At 45.6% G+C, this 16,653-nt stretch overlaps 2 protein-coding genes across 6 annotated transcripts in view; both read right to left on the bottom strand.

Annotated features, from left to right (window-relative positions):
• LOC121584857 (phosphatidylinositol transfer protein beta isoform) overlaps positions 1-7,794 on the bottom strand; it is a 40,586-nt gene extending 32,792 nt beyond the window's left edge. For 3 of the 4 annotated variants that reach the window (XM_041901029.2, XM_041901027.2, XM_041901031.1), the window contains exons 1-3: positions 7,709-7,746; positions 7,428-7,568; positions 1,160-1,190 (exon numbers count right to left, since the gene is read on the bottom strand). In XM_041901029.2, the coding sequence (XP_041756963.1) occupies positions 1,160-1,190; positions 7,428-7,501 (105 nt within the window). In that variant the 5' untranslated portion in view covers positions 7,502-7,568; positions 7,709-7,746. Of the gene's footprint in view, positions 1-1,159; positions 1,191-7,427; positions 7,569-7,708 lie in introns of all 4 variants that reach the window. The other variant, XM_041901030.2, reaches the window with a different exon arrangement.
• A 712-nt stretch (positions 7,795-8,506) lies between these two features.
• The window catches only part of LOC121584858 (tetratricopeptide repeat protein 28-like), a 204,819-nt gene continuing 196,672 nt past the window's right edge, over positions 8,507-16,653 (bottom strand). Inside the window, exons 14-24 of one of the 2 annotated variants that reach the window (XM_041901032.1) lie at positions 16,088-16,232; positions 15,775-15,954; positions 15,093-15,640; positions 14,608-14,855; positions 14,298-14,422; positions 13,993-14,209; positions 12,995-13,071; positions 12,226-12,249; positions 11,229-11,358; positions 10,977-11,084; positions 8,507-10,864 (exon numbers count right to left, since the gene is read on the bottom strand). In XM_041901032.1, coding sequence (XP_041756966.1) covers positions 9,255-10,864; positions 10,977-11,084; positions 11,229-11,358; positions 12,226-12,249; positions 12,995-13,071; positions 13,993-14,209; positions 14,298-14,422; positions 14,608-14,855; positions 15,093-15,640; positions 15,775-15,954; positions 16,088-16,232 — 3,412 coding nt within the window. In that variant the 3' untranslated portion in view covers positions 8,507-9,254. The remainder of the gene's footprint in view (positions 10,865-10,976; positions 11,085-11,228; positions 11,359-12,225; positions 12,250-12,994; positions 13,072-13,992; positions 14,210-14,297; positions 14,423-14,607; positions 14,856-15,092; positions 15,641-15,774; positions 15,955-16,087; positions 16,233-16,653) is intronic. The other variant, XM_041901033.1, reaches the window with a different exon arrangement.

Raw genomic sequence — 16,653 nt, 5'->3', positions numbered from 1 at the left:
AATCCCACTATGCCCTCCGACGAATCATCAAACAGGTAAAGCGTTTATACAGGACTAAGATCGAATCCTACTACACCAGCTCTGATGCTCGTTGGATGTGGCAGGGCTTGCAAACCATCACAGATTACAAAGGGAAACCTAGCCGCGAGCCTAACAGACGAGCTAAATGTCTTCTTTGCTTGCTTTGAGGCAAGCAACACTGAACCATGCATGAGAGCACCAGCTGTTCCGGACGACTGTGTGATCACACTCTCCGTAGCAGATGTGAGTAAGACCTTTAAACAAGTTAACATTCCCGAGGCCACAGGGCCAGATTACCAGGACGCGTCCTCAGAACATGCGCTGACCAGCAGGCAAGCGTCTTTTGACATTTTCAGCCTCTGCCTAACCCAGTCTGTAATACCTACATGTTTCAAGCAGACCACCATAGTCCCCTGTGCCTAAGAATGCCAAGGTAACCTGCCTAAATGACTACCGCCCCGTAGCACTCACATTTGTAGCAATGAAATGCTTGTCAGGGCTCACGCCATGTCTGGGACCAAAAGGCTCTTCAACAGCTTCTACTTCCAATCCATAAGACTGCTGAACAAGTTCATCAAATGGCTCCCCAGACTATTTGCACTGACCCCCTTATTTTATTCTTATTTTTTGCACTGACTCTCTTGCACAGGCTAAATGTACACTCACTGGACTCGAACCACACACACACTACACTGACATGCCAACACATGCATATTGACGCCACACACACGCTGCTTCTACTCTGTTATCTATGCATAGTCACTTTACTCCTACCTACATGTACATATTACCTCGACTAACCCGTACCCCTGCACATTGACTCGGTACCGGTACCCACTTTATATAGCCTTGTTATTGGTTATTGTGTTACTATTTTTCCATGAGTTTATTTAGCAAATTGTATGACTTTTTTTATTTTTTTTTACTCTGCATTGTTGGTTAAGGGCTCATAAGTAAGCATTTCACAGTAAGATCTACACCTGTTGTATTCGGCGCATGTGACAGCTAAAATTTGATTGTGGGAAAAAAAAGATGATAAGGAAAGCAAAGACAGGTCTGAACAGTAGGCTAATTCCATAGAAGGATTAGTTTGACAGAATGCTAAATAATAACAGTGAAACCATAGCGACGTACTCACCTCCTCCACAGTACAGGGTAAGACCACACGGCTGAAAGAGAGAAGAGCAGAGAGATCAAACATGGTTTAATGACTGACACTGGCCATCATAATCACATCTAGACCCAACTCAACAAATAAACAGAATAGTTCCAACAGGCTTACAAGGCACATGTGTTCTCTTGCATAGTGGAATTCAGAATTGGTTGCTGATTTGATAAACAGATTTGACTAGAGGCATCCTTGTTTTCCCCCCCATCACAAGTCAGACACGATACCCTTGCTTTCCAGACTAAACCAATTTGGCCATTGCAGCTATAATCACTCGCTTTATGCAAGGCCATTGCCTCATGACTTCCTGACTGCAGAAGCCCCCCATCAGCCTGTTTGATGGTGGCAGCAGGGGGCTCAGCTTCATGATGAGAGATTATCATAGGGCACATGAGTGACTTCCTCAGTGCACAGGAAAAGGAAATGGTCCAGGTCACACAGAGTCACATTATGGAAGAGGCCAGAGAGAGAGAAAAAGAAGGCTGGGGGATAAGACAATTAATGAGAGCCAAAGAGGGAGAGCCTGCGAGGATAGAAAAGGGCTGAACAGAACAGTGAAGGCAAGAGACCAGTGGGGACTGACCAGTGTCACCAAAGTGACCAATGTGGGGACCAAAGGAACAAAAATGGGAACCAGAGACTGCCCAACAGCTAGTGGAGCCACTGAGGATCTGGTGTGCCCACACAAACATGACATCATAGCAGCGGTGCTCCATCCAATGACCACTAATGCGGTGTTCATAACAAGTGGGAAACGTGCTTTGAACTCGTTGACAACGCTGATTGGCTAATGGCAAGCAAAGCTACGTCAACCATAAACTAAAAGTACAGTCATCCTGCTCGCAAACAAATAATATTTTGTTGTTGCATTTAACTGCAGAAAATGCTAACGTGCGCTAATGTGATTAGCATGACTGTTGTAAGTAAACGCAAACTTTCCAGGACATACACATGTCTTATATGGGCAGAAAGTTACAATTATTGTTAATCTAACGGCACTGTCCAATTTACAGTAGCTATTACAGTGAAAAAAGACCATCCTATTGTTTGAGGAGAGTGCACAACAAAAAACGTATCACGGCAACTGGTTTGATACATTCACCTCTGAAGGTAAATAATGTACTTACATTCAGTAATCTTGCTCTGATTTGTCATCCTAAGGGTCCCAGAGATAAAATGTAGCATAGTTTTGTTTGATAAATATTCAAATGTAGGAACTGGGTTCTACAGATTCAACCCCTGCTGTCTCTGGCTCCACACCCACCCCGCCTGGCCATCTAGATGTGTGAAAGTTAGTGTGTATAAGCTAATGATCCATCATGTATGACATTCCTGGGAGTGTGTAAACTTACATTTTGTATTATCATATCATTATTGTACGTTCTCTATAGTTATGTACTTGAAAATGTATCAATTTACCAATTCGGCACATTTGGGAAGACTTGATACAAAAATAGTCCATTATTGCAATGCTTCACTGGATCAATCTGAAACTTTGCACACACTGCTGCCATCTAGTGTCCAAAATCTAAATTGCATTTCAAAGATAATTTTTTTTTTTAACTTTTACCAGATATAATTTGTTATATTCTCCTACATTAATTTCACATTTCCACAAACTTCAAAGTGTTTCCTTTCAAATGGTATCAAGAATATGCATAGGTTCTGAGCTACAGGCAGTTAGATTTGGGTATGTAATTTTAAGCGAAAATTTTAAAAAAGGGTCAGATCCTTAAGAGGTTATTGTGGATTTTTCCCAGTCGTATGCTGGCATTTACGAATTTATGAGATGTTATGAACACAGCATAAAACCACATAAGGGAATAGCATATTGGGAAGGGAATGCAGAAACCGTTATCCGTAAGCAACTATTATTTCCTCCTCTCTTTTCCACCCACTATAATAAGTCCCACCCACTTTAAGGGGATGGGTGGTGCATAAATTGGGGAGGTAGGCCTATTCCATCCACATGTAGGCCTACTGTAATCAGGGAGCCCTTTCTGTTTTCTGTTGATCCATGGTTAATTTTCAACATAAAACCACCAATGAGTTATGATCATTTACCAAACAGGGCTGTGTTACACACTGTATAATGATATAATTTACCGTAGCCTTTAAAGCAGTACTCTAACAATGAAAGCAACCAGTGGCCACATTACAACCGAGACCGTTTAGCCATAGGCCCAGGCAATAGGGATTATTTTCAGTTAGGAAGATGACTGCTGTAATTGTGGCAGTGTTACATCCTAAAACCTGGAAAGCTGACAGATCTTACAAATTGTGTGTGAGGCTGAGCAACAGGATAGCCTGAGACTTCAGGCCGTGTCACACACTAAGCCATGTTGGTAATGGATGGAGACCTAACATGTATTTGATATTTGATTCATTCAAGACTATCCATAATCATGGTGCATCCAGATTAATGTAGAAGTGTTTAGAAACATTCTATTTTTATTTACAATAAAAGTGACTCCAAAATGACACACTACATTATTTACCATTCATTTCTATTGGGCACAAAATAATCTGAAACACAACCAAAACATACCTGATGTAATCATTGGGTGCTAGGAATATGGGATCAAATACTAAACTTTTGAATACTTGAATACACATACACTGAGTTTACAAAACATTAACGACACCTGCTCTTTCCATGTCATAGACTGACCAGGTGAAAGCTATTATCCCTTATTGATGTCACTTGTTAACTCCATTTCAAATCAGTATAAACGAAGGGAGAAGACAGGTTAAAGGAGGATTTTTAAGCCTTGAGACAGATTGTGAATGTGTGCCATTCAGAGGGTTAATAGGCAAGACAAAAGTTTTAAGTGCCTTTGAATGGGGTAGGGTAGTAGGTGCCAGGCGCACCGGTTTGTGTCAAGAACTGCAACGCTGCTGAGTTTTTCATGCTCAACAGTTTCCTGTGTGTATAAAGAATGGTCCACCACCCAAAGGACATCCAGTCAACTTCACACAACTGTGGGAAGCATTGGAGTCAACATTGGCCAGCATCCCTGTGTAACGCTTTCGACACCTTGTAGAGTCCATGCCACCACGAATTTAGGCTGTTCTGAGGGCAAAAGGGGGGGGCAACTCAATATTAGGAAGGTGTTCTTAATGTTTGGTATACTCAGTCAAAACACAGGGTGTGTCTATATATGGAAAAATATACATTTTAAAAATGTTGACCAATTGATTGGTCGAAAGAAACTAAACCACTGATTACAAAAAAGCCTAGACAAAAGCCTAGTTTTTATTTTCAAGTCATAGTGATAGCCTAAGCAGCCTAGTACTAGTTTAGTATGCCTTCATAAGGGGCAGGGCATAGCTGCAATGGCAATGGTTAAGTTAAATAATCCTCTTCCTGAATCAGACTGGGTTAGGCCTACTGACTGGGGACCATCAGCACCCCACTTGACAGTGCAGAATGTCTGATGCACTCATCATTTCTCTGACAAGCACATTTTTCCTTGGTCAGCAATATGGTCAAAGTTCATGAATCACCAGCCTGCCAGGAAGACTTGAGCACTGTCATCAGGTGTCATCTCAAAGTTTACAAAGTTGGCAAGCCTGTCTAAACACACACACCTGGGAATTTGTGTTTAACAAGATTGTAAAGTTTTACAGAGTGGAGTGGACGTTGTGTACTGCCTAGAAAGGGTGCCTCGTCAATGCGGGACACATTTAATGTGGCTACCATCCGTGTGACTTAGGTTTATGGTACGCGTGCACTGCAGTGGAGGATCCTCATAAAAATAGTGAAACATTAAAAAAGTTATCCTTTTTAGATAAAAGTATGCTAAATACACTGCTCAAACAAATAAAGGGAACACTTAAACAACACAATGTAACTCCAAGTCAATCACACTTCTGTGAAATCAAACTGTCCACTTAGGAAGCAACTCTGATTGACAATAAATGTCACATGCTGTTGTGCAAATGGAATAGACAACAGGTGGAAATTATAGGCAATTAGCAAGACACCCCCAATAAAGGACTGGTTTTGCAGGTGGTGACCACAGACCACTTCTCAGTTCCTATGCTTCCTGGCTGATGTTTTGGTCACTTTTGAATGCTGCCGGTGCTTTCACTCTAGTGGTAGCATGAGACGGAGTCTACAACCCACACAAGTGGCTCAGGTAGTGCAGCTCATCCAGGATGGCACATCAATGCGAGCTGTGGCAAGAACGTTTGCTGTGTCTGTCAGCGTAGTGTCCAGAGCATGGAGGCGCTACCAGGAGACAGGCCAGTACATCAGGAGACGTGGAGGAGGCCGTAGGAGGGCAACAACCCAGCAGCAGGACTGCTACCTCCGCCTTTGTGCAAGGAGGAGCAGGAGATTATTTCATTCATTCAGATCTAAGATGTGTTATTTTAGTGTTCCCTTTATTTTTTTGAGCAGTGTATATTCACAGGTCACCAAATAACTGAATTAAACAAACTGTTTTGCAATGAAGGTCTACAGTAGCCTCAACAGCACTCTCTGGGGTAGCACCATGGTGTAGCTGGAGGACTGCTGCTTTCCATCCTCCTCTGTGTACATTGACTTCAATACAAAACCTAGGAGGTTCATGGTTCTCACCCCCTTTCACAGACTTACACAGTAAGTTTAAAAACTTTTTTAAAAAAATGTATGCACTCACTAACTGTAAGTCGCTCTGGATAAGAGCGTCTGCTAAATGACTAAAATGTCAAATATAAATGTAATTCTGACGACTTCCAGAGGACGTCCTCCAACCTATCAGAGCTCTTGCAGCATGAACTGACATGTTGTCCACCCAATCAAAGGATCAGAGAATGAATCTAGTACTGAAAGCATAAGCTACAGCTAGCTAGCACTGCATAAAATGTGGTGACTGGTTGACTGAAAGAGAGAGAGAGAAAGACTGTAGTCGAACAGTTTTGAAAAAATACATTTCTTAAATTAAGAAGAAGCAGCAGAGAGAGAGAGCTATATATATATATATAAAATGTGTTTTTTTCTTTCACTTAGCTAGCTAATGTGGCTAGCTAATTTAGCCTACTCAAAACACCCAGCTCAAACAGAGAGGAATGCTATGTATGTTAGCTAGCTGGCTAAGGCTATCCAACACTGGAATTCCTCCAAGTCAAGGTAAGCTTTCGGTTTTATTAATTTATTGCCACTGGGCCCGCCAGTGTACCTGCTAAACTTCTTGCTGTACACCACATGAGTCAAACTCATTCCACGGAGGGCCGAGTGTCTGCAGGTTTTCGCTCCTCCCTTGTACTTGATTGATGAAATAAGGCCACTAATTAGTAAGGAACTCTCCTCACCTGGTTGTCTGTCTTAATTTAAAGCAAAAACGCATAGGACACTAGGCCCTCCAAAGAATGAGTTTGACACTTCCTGCTGTACTGCATGATAGTAGCGGGTTTACTAATGCGTTAGTTCTAGTAGCTATGTTGACTATGATGTTAGTTAATATGGTGACAACGATGTAGGCTGTGTGTAGCAGTTAGTGGTTATAGTATGAAGGTTTGGCTTGGAATGGTTTTTTCGCCTGTTCACAGACAGCTGTTGTGTTGTGCACTGAAGTCCACAATCGAGGCGAAAAGGTGAGAGGAGAGCACATAGACACAAGAAGGAATTATACAACGTGCAAAGGGATGATGCGGTTTGTATGTGGCTGCTATGAAAGTTAACTGTGTGCGGGTGATCAGGGGAGTGTTCATTCTGCCGATTCTGTTAACTTTTATTAAACTGAAGCAAACGGAACAGGGATAAACTTACCTGAATTTGTCCAATAGCAACTGTTTGGACTAATAATTACACCCTAGATCAGCTAGATGCATGTAAGCGTGTACAAGGTGTTATTCAATGTGTTACTGTCCTTCACCTAGATTACTCCAATTTGTCTCTAGACCTGTGCACCTACGTTATAAACTTTTTAATTCGTAGGTTGTTGTAGCAACCTCATGTGATGGGTATCATGTAGTAGCCTAAACCTATCGATGTTACATTGAACTGGGTGAATGGAATATGGATGACAGTCATCCAATATACTGCAATAGAAATAAGGCCATGATCATACAAAAAAACATTCGTCCTCCCCCTTCAGTCACTGGTGCACTGCCTCTGGGGTAGGCAGTCTCCCTCCCTTCCACTAACTAACGTTAGCTAGCTAGCTACCTACCTACCAAGTTATCGACAGCAAGTTACGAAAACAGAAACCGTTCAAACTACATACCTTACATTGTTCGCTAAAAAGTTTACCTTGTCGATACTAGATAATGGATAGCTATGTTCCATATTGTTGTAGTTTGCTTTCCAGGTGCGTCGGCTAGCATCTGCTGACTCGCTGTCACCCCACTCACCGGTAGGCCAGACCTGAAACAAGTCTGAACAATCCCCACCCTAACAAACACATGCGTTCCGAAACATATCTGCAAAGTTTTAATTTGGCTAAAAACCAACTGAAGAATCGCAGTACTCGAAAATATTGTATATTATTATCATCGCACACATTAAAGTAATATCAAGAAAATATGACTTACTATTCCTTGATGAGGACCATTGTAGCTTTTTGGCTGCGGCTACGTATTACCGCTGATGTCATGTGCCTTTATGAACAACTCTCTTATTCCGCCCCTTACCGTCTGATTGGTGAGTGGAGATACTTATTTAAATGAATCTCACAGGAGTGAACTACTGCCATTATAAAAATGCAGGTCAATATTTCCTAGTGAAAATTATCTTTCATATGTGCAGGATTTTGCAAGATTCCCCCTGTCTGTTTCTCATTGATAACACAAAAACGATTCAACCACACCCATATAATTAACCCAGGTTTAGCCAATAAATCAATTTATTCTTCTTCTATTTAGAGAGCACACAAGTCTTATAGATTAAAAATAGTTAGTTTGACTACACAAAAACTTGAATTGTATCGCTGTATGTAAATTCACCCTATGGTAATCTTGTGTTAGCTTTAATTGTGGTAGGCATGTAGACAGTTATGACTAGTTCTAGATTATTTGCCTAAGTAAGTGTGTGATTTCACAGTGTGTCCCATAAATCAGATTTAAAAGACAACAGGGCTGTATTCATAAAGCGTCTCAGATTAGCAGTGCCGAACTAGGATCAGTTTTGCTTTTAGATCTTAATGAATAAGATTACATGAAGCGGGAGGACCTGATGCTAGATCAGCACACCTACTCTGAGACACATTGTGAATATGGGGCAAGGCCCAGGTGTCATTGCACTGACCACAGTGAACTGTGTATAATTGTGGTCACAAGATCAGCATTTTCATCAGCATTCTAAATCTTTAACACAATAAAGTGAGGCAAAAATACAAGAAAGTAAACATGATTTTTATTGAAACAGTTATACTGATAAATGACAGAGATGGTTGTCATGAAATTTCCATGTTTCATTAAAAAAAATCATGGGCTAAAAAGTCATACATGGTACTTAACATTGAATAGCAAGAGAATCCATGCTTCAGAGCAGACACTCAATTCACAAAGAAATCAGGCAAAATGCCAGTTTCCATTTCAATAAAAAATATTACATCTTTTTTTTTTTTTTACTTTACATGGTACAGTTTTAACTTTTTTAATAATATAAAAACGCTTAATACTGATTGTGTAACACTGGATTTAATTTACAAAACAATAATAATATTAATAATAACAAATAATAATAATAATAACAATAACAATAATCATTAGATTGAAACAAAAATAGAATGGAGGAGACCAGTTGGAGCGGTTTCATCTTGGTCCACACAAATAACAAATTTGGGGGAGGAAATACCGATTGGCATTGAAGTCTACCTGACACACATGCACACAAACACAGTATCAGGTCTTTGAGTCTTTCTCATTGCCATTTACAGTGTTATGGGCACAACGACGAGACACTCTAAGCATTCATGAGCCTCTGAGGGATCACTCTCATTGGCTGATCAAATCCTTTTCATTGTCAATCAAGTTCGGTGGGCTAATAGTGACCCTCCAGAAAATGCCCTACTCCCCCAGTACACAGGATAGGAAGTGGTAGGCAAAATACAGGAAATAGGACCATTTTTAAAGTGTCTCAGCATTTGGAGGAGGGGAAAAACCTGCCAGGGGAGAGGAACTTGTATCCATTTCCAGCAGGTAGTCTGATAGAGCGAGCACCAGGGCTACTGCTAGTGGAAATAGTGGGCGAGGGGGCCACCTTTCTGGGGTTGTGTCCGTTGGAGGGGTTCTTGCTGCCCCTGTCCAGCGAGTGCAGCCCCAGCTCCCGCAGCTCCAGGCTGTCTTGGGCGTCGCTGGGGGAGCAGTGTCGTGGGGAGAGGTTCAGAAGGCTCAGCACATCTCTCTTGGCAGAGACTAGGGGTCCTGGGGTGCCACGGAGAGCCCGGACTGGACCCAGATGCTGCTGCTGTTGCTGGGCCGCTGCATTGGCCCAGAATGTCTTCAGGTTGTGGATGGCCACAACCTTCTCATCGATAACACCCCTTCTGAGGCGGTCCAGGTCTGGGACATCGGCAGGGCTGGAGCAGGCAGAGCCCGTGGAGGAGTAGGAGAGGGCTGGGGATGGGGCACTGCCAGCTGGGGACTGGTGGCCAGAGCTGGGCGACACGTTACTGGGAGAGCGGGAGATGTGCCCACTATAGGGGGAGCTGGGGTATTTTAGCTTGAACTGGGCATGGCTGTCCAGGGTGGGGGAGGGGTGACTGCCATCCTTTAGGGAGGTCTCCGAGGCTGCAGGGCTGTTGTAACCAGAGCTGATCTTCTGCAGAGAGGAAGAGCGGGATGGAGGTTTTGGTCGTGGGGAGGACTGGGCGCGGACACTGGTGCTGCTACTGGGACGGCTGAAGGCGCTGGTCTCTGAGGAGCGGAAGGCAGAGTTCCTGGCTGTGGCTCCAGCTGCAGCCCCCTCAGCCCCAGCCCGCTGTAGACTCCCCACCGCCCGCAGGTGGCTCTGGGTCTCTTCCAAGATCTTCTGGGCCAGCTCTTGGGGATCCAGAGGGACAGTCTTCTCTTCCTGGGATTTGACGGTGCTGTCTGTCTCAGTGCTGGACTGGTCCGACTCACCTGTGTCTGAGCTGCTAACCTTTCCCGGCACCTTCTGGAAGGGAGAGTTGGGGCTGGGAACCAGGCTGGTCTTGACAGGGGAAGTGGGGGTGCTGACACTGCCTCGTGACGACACAGAGACCTGGTAACCCCGCCCAGCGCCCGAGTTGGACCCCCCAACAACACCCTTTCCCCCGCGGTGGAGGTGGCGCTGCCCGTGACCCGGAGGTAGAGGCAGGGAGTCACAGTGACTTCCCAGAGGCTCACTGCTGATGATGGAGAAGCCTTCATACTCCTCGTCATCTCCCCGGCCCCCTCCTGCTGCTGCAGCCACCCCGTGAGGAGAGGAGCGACTGCGGGGAACGTGTGGGTGTTTGTGGGCGGAGAAGTGTGCTGTGGCCCCACCACGCTGTCGATGGCCCAGGAAGTCACACTCTGACTTGGACGCAAAGCTCATGTTGGAGGCCACGGAGCTCAGGCTGTAGACGGAGATGGCGTCTGAGGCCAGATTGTCCAGGCAGGGTGGGGAGAAGGGTGGGTTGGGGTAGCCCAGTGGTAGGGGGTTGGAGACAGACTGGGCCGAGGCCAGGGACTCCAGGGAGGACGAGCTGTCCAGGCTGAGACGCTTTGGCAGCTCTGTGGAGTCTGGGATAGAGAGGAGGAGGGGGAAGAGTGGGACGAAATTGTAAGGGTGGACATGAACCTATCCTGTATCAATCAATTTTAATCACTGTGTATCTACAAATACGATACTTACCAAATAGTGCCAGTAGGGACTGGAGGGCAAAGTGCATGGTGCGGCGGTTGGCTTGCTTCCCCGTCTTCAGTACCACATCCTCCTGCCCCACCTCACACAGGTCGAACCCTGCACACACACAGGGCAGGACAGTTACTCTACCGGCTTAACACACATACAGCTGACTTGTAGTGTTTCACTCTACTCCTACTACTGACAAATTAGGAAATGATATTCATTTGGATATTGATTTTATTGATATCAATATCTCACCTAGTGCAGCCAGGAATTCATGGCAGCCTGGCAGTCTCCAGAGCTGCACACTGATGGACACCTGGATGGGCAGCAGAGAGAAGTCCTGCTCCTTCTCCCCTGTCTGCAGCTGGACCAGCACCTGGTGGAGCTGGAGGGACAGGAGTAAAGGAAGCTAAATATACCTTTAAATATACCACTTTTTAAGGACCTGAGTTGTGGAGATACTTTTTTAAGCAATGAAGTAGAACAAAACTGACGTGTGATCGTCGTGCTCAAGCCAACTGATTTCCTCCATACACCAGTGTCCTAAAATGACTTCCACCACGCCCATCTTTGTTGTGGCAGGGGAGATGTAGTTTCTGGCAGGCTTAGTAACTCTGCATCTGCCCATTGACCCTGTGTGGAGTTGATCCTTGTTCCCAGAGGATTGGCTCTTTAGCCTAGCAGGACTACAGTGCCTTTACTGTGGGGCATGGCTAAGTGGCTCAGGGTGGTTTAGATTAGGAGGGAACCACCTGTGCCCCCCAGGCCACACACACCCTCACTGTTTAGGGATTATTCAGCCTGGAACAGAGACACCTTTGTCAAACTGACCTGACATAACGTCACCACTTCATTAACATGCCTTCTTCCCCATCTCTTTTCTATTCATCATCTCTGTCGTTTTTACATAGAATTTTCATCCCTCTGACTACCGGCCCATAAACATCAGTGTGACCTTGAGTGAACCAGGGTTGTAAACCCAAGAACACTTATAATACTGCAGTCCATCAGTGGGTTGTTGTTCCCACTGCAGCACACTTTAAACTGGGGTCTCCTAGAGGTTGTACCTCAGTAACTGGAACAGTATGAGATATGAGAATGTGCTTCAACTTCACATGCAGTTGATCTATTACTCAATGAAACAGTTGATGCAAGATGGTGGTGCTATGTGGATTAAAGCAGCGGTGAAAAGGAGAGGGATGGGGTGGGGTGGAGAGGGGTGCATGGGGAGGGGAGGTCACAGCACACTTACCATTCCCACCATATTTTTAACAGCCTTCAGATCGCAGGTTTAGAGACAGGGGCAGGAGAGAGAGAAGAGGCTTTTAGTTTCATGCATGCATGCATACAGGACAGGCCATTCACAAAGAGCAGAGGAGACCAGGTACAATGGGGACACCAAGGGCACACAGGGAAACAGAAAAACACCACTGTTGGGTAGTGTGTCATATATTACACAAAAACATTGAATCACCATACATAGTTGCCTATGCAGTGTGATGTCAGGAATATCTCATGTATCATACATGCTTGGAGTGTTTCAAATGTTATAGTCGCCACCAATGTGGAAACAAAACCCCAAATCACTTTCTGGCTACCGTATTATTAATCTAAGCATGTGAAGATCACATGCTACATGTAGACATGGGAAACCCTCAGTGGGAATGACAGGGTTAACTCTCTGGCATCATGAGGAAGAGAACTCAGAATCAGAGCTGAGATTGTGGTGGTGGTGGAGATTTGACTGGGCTGCTGGGTTGCAGCATGCAGATTAAAGAGGGGGATTTGCAGGCAGCCCTTGCGTCAAGGTCTAACTAACCCATGTAACAGGGTTAACTGATGATATAATGATGCTTTGTTCTGCCTTCAGCCTTTACGGTCCAAGTGGTTAAGTAAGTCCCCAGTGGTTCAGATGATTTCTTTCATAATATACAATGTTTATCTAACTCTTTGGAGTTAAATACTACACTCCAGTGGTGAGCAGTAGCGTGGTGCTGTAATGCTGTGATGCTGGGGCCTACCCGGTTGATGAGCTGCTCGCCTGCCTCAGAGGCAGTGATGAGTTTACACAGGGCTTGGAGAGCTGGGGGCGGTAGACCTGGGAGACACGGCCAAGCAGATGGTTCATTATTCATACAAGCTGCATTTAATATACCCTACGTTCAGTAGAAGAGGATATACAGGCTATACTATCTGGTAAAGAACACACAAAGCTGCTTGATAAGCAGTATTGTAACTTTTGATATTCAGTAGTAGGCCTACACTGAACCAGTATCTCTACATTAGAGACTTCTCTAACACCCAGAAAGCTTAGATTCAAACTCCCATTCACCAGCTCTGCAAGCGTTATAATGTAAAAAATAAGTTCGTTTATTACTAAATATGGAGTTTCGTTGAGCAACTATCTTAATTTACTTCCGTTACGCCCGGTATGTACGTCCAAAAAAGGTCTAAATAAAAATGTCGAAGCAACTGAAGAAAATCTTATTCGGCACCTCTAATGTATTCATCTGTTGTAGACCTGAGTGATTTACATTGGAGGTGCCGAATAGGAATTTGTTTCAGTTGCTTGTACATTTTTATTTAGACCTTTTTTGGAAGTACATACTGGCCTTAGCGGGAGTAAATGAAGATAGTTTATCACCAAATATGGAGTTTTATTGAGCAACTAACATATTTTGACATTATAATGCTTGCAGAGCTGGTGAATGGGAGTTTGAATCTGAGCTTTGTGGTATAGAGAGGTCTCTAACGCACAGATACCGGTTCAAATCAAATCAAAATGTATTTGTCACATGAATACAACAGCTGTAGACCTTACAGTGAAATGCTTACTTACAAGCCCTTAACCAACAATGCCATTTTAAGAAAAATAAGTGTTAAGTAAAAAATATATAAGTAAAAATAAAAAATATATAACATTCTTAGAGATGTAGGCTCGGTTCTTGTTATGGCGCTGTTCTCCATCTGACTGTACTATCCCCAGTTCCATGTCCTCCTGCCAAGGCCCAGTGCCTACCAAGTATTGACTGCAGGGTGGTGCTACACTGCTGCAGCCTGTCTCCAGGGTCTGCTGTGGGGAAGAAGACAGCAGCAGGGATGTCCAGGCGGAAGCCCACAGCGGTCAGCAGGGCATGCCAGCCTGGGACGCCCCCCACCTTGTTCTCCACACTCTGCTGGGAGGTGTACATGGAGTTACGCTGGCCATTCTGAATCCTCTGGAGAGACTTCTCCACCTGGTGGGGACAGGGGGATTTAGAGGAGTGTTAGAGTGTGTGTGTTTGTGTGTGTGTGTGTGCGTGTGTGTATGTGTTTGACCCTCACCAGGTGCAATAAGACTCGTAGAGCATCCCGTGCTCTCTCTGGATACTGTAGGATCTCTGCTAGAGCCTGGCCAATCAGGGACGAGGGGCTGTTTAGCTTCACATCATTACCAATCAGCATGTAGCCTGGACAAACACACCCACAAGATCAATAGGAAGGAGAGGAAGAGAGAGATACAGACGGTGAGAGTCCAGTTGGGTGAACAGAAAGTACTTATAACACACTTGGGAGAATGGGTGAACTGGGATCTACTCAGTTGGAGTTGACAAACCAAGCCAATCTGAGTGTGTGGAAGTAGAATGTGTCTAACCTGCCCAGTTGGAGGGGTGGGAGTACTGCTTGCTGTTCTGGACAGTCTTCATGGCGTCTGCGAGGGCAGCGCTGGCCTTGGTCCCGTTGAGCAGGGCGGTGTAGAACGCATGGACGAACACTTTGGAGGCTGAGACAGGAACAGGCCACAGAGACACCAGGACACACTGGGCCCCAGCAGCCAGGAAGGCCCTGGTCAGACCTACCACACCGTCTGCTGTCACCTTACTGCTGGACTCCTGGTATGACCTGTAGATAAGATACACACACACACCACCAACACATGGTTACATAACCTTCTATCAGAAATACTAGACTACTGCTCTGTCGACTACAGCTTTAACTACCACAGCATAACTAAATAACTATCAGTGGATAACAGACAGTGAACATTTTGCAATAGAACCAGGTTCCCCCCTCTCCAGCCCCACTTGAACTAATATGTGTCCCACATTAGGCAAGCCTCCCCTCTCCTGGCCCACTCACCCCAGCACCACCAGTTTGACAGGCAGCCTCAGGTCAAGTATGTCAGCAGCTGTGAGCAGGAACTCCTGCAGGGGAGGGCTGTCACAGATGCTCTCCACGTCGCTCCCATCATCCTGCAGGCGCAGGCTCTCTGGGATGGTGTAGCTGCAGCCAAACGAGCCCTTCCTGCCCCTGCCGCCGCTGCCTCTCCTCCCTCCCCCTACCCCTCTCCCTCCAGTCCCCACCCCTGCCCCTGCCCCTGCCCCGCCGGGTATGCTCTCTGGGTTGGGTGTGAGAACCAAGGCGGCCAGCTTCCATGAGATGTGTGTAGCGAAGTGGGCACACTCGGCCTGGGTGAGGGCACTCATCACCCTCTCCTTGGTGGCAGAGGATCCAGCCAGGGGCTGGCAGCCCAGCAACTCAGACACCATGAGGGCCTCCTCCTCGGCCGAGGGCATGGGCCCCCATAGCCAGCGGTCCATCACTGACGACGGCAGACGAGGGTTTCCCACCACCGCCGCCATGGACACGCCCCCACAGGAAGCCGGCCCCGCCCGACGAGAATGACTCTGAGGACACATTGAGAGAGGCCAATGATGACAATGATAGAATGTAACAGGAGCTTGACAGTGGTAGTAACAGCAATAAAATAAGGTATGTCATTAAAATAATAGCCATTCTGTCATTTGACTAGGATGCTGACCTTGGAGCTGGTCCCCAGGCCCCGGATGGAGGGCACAGCGATGAGGCTGAAGCGTTCATACAGGTACTCATTAGAGGAGCTACCCTTCAGCAGGGCAAAGGGGATGAGGTACAACTCCCCCTCCAACACCAACACCAGCTGTCTGTGTCTGCCCACAGGACCACTGGAGTGCATCAGGCCCTGGACAGGGAGCGATGAGTGGTATTAATATTGTAATTAATATAGTATAAACACTTTCTCTCTCTCTCCCCCCGCCCCTCTCAAATACACACGCACACAAACACACAAACTGGTCATGGGAACATATGCTCACCCCTTCCATGGGTGCGATGAGCAGGTCGTAGAGAGCACGGAGAGGAGGTTTGCTGAGGCTGCTGGGTCGGCGGGGCAGAGAGGAGCAGCCATCTTTGGCTGGGGACATGGTGTTACTGAACAGGCTGGTCATACTCTGGCAGCTCCTGCAAAACACACAAACACAATAGTTCTCATTTCATAAAGAACAGCACTCTAAACTGTTTGGATAGAGAAGTGGTCATTACAGCTATTCACACTGGCACATACGGCATAGCGGTGTTAGGCAGCTAACCGGGTGCACACACACACAGACATACACGGCAGTGGGGCGGCAGGTAGCTTAGTGGTTAAGAGCGTTGTGCCAGTAACCGAAAGGTCGCTGGTTCTAATCCCCGAGCCGACTAGGTGAAAAATCTGTCGATGTGCCCTTGAGCAAGGCACTTAACCCTAATTGCTCCTGTAAGTCGCTCTGGATAAGAGCGTCTGCTAAATGACCAAAAAATAAAAAAATAAAAAAATAAAAATACACAGACACACACACACACACACACACACACAATACTAATGGTCTTTCCGGTTGTGCCT

The sequence above is a fragment of the Coregonus clupeaformis genome, chromosome 16, assembly GCF_020615455.1.
Source record: "Coregonus clupeaformis isolate EN_2021a chromosome 16, ASM2061545v1, whole genome shotgun sequence".
Taxonomy (NCBI): domain Eukaryota; kingdom Metazoa; phylum Chordata; class Actinopteri; order Salmoniformes; family Salmonidae; genus Coregonus; species Coregonus clupeaformis.
This window is presented reverse-complemented; position numbering and strand designations above follow the sequence as displayed.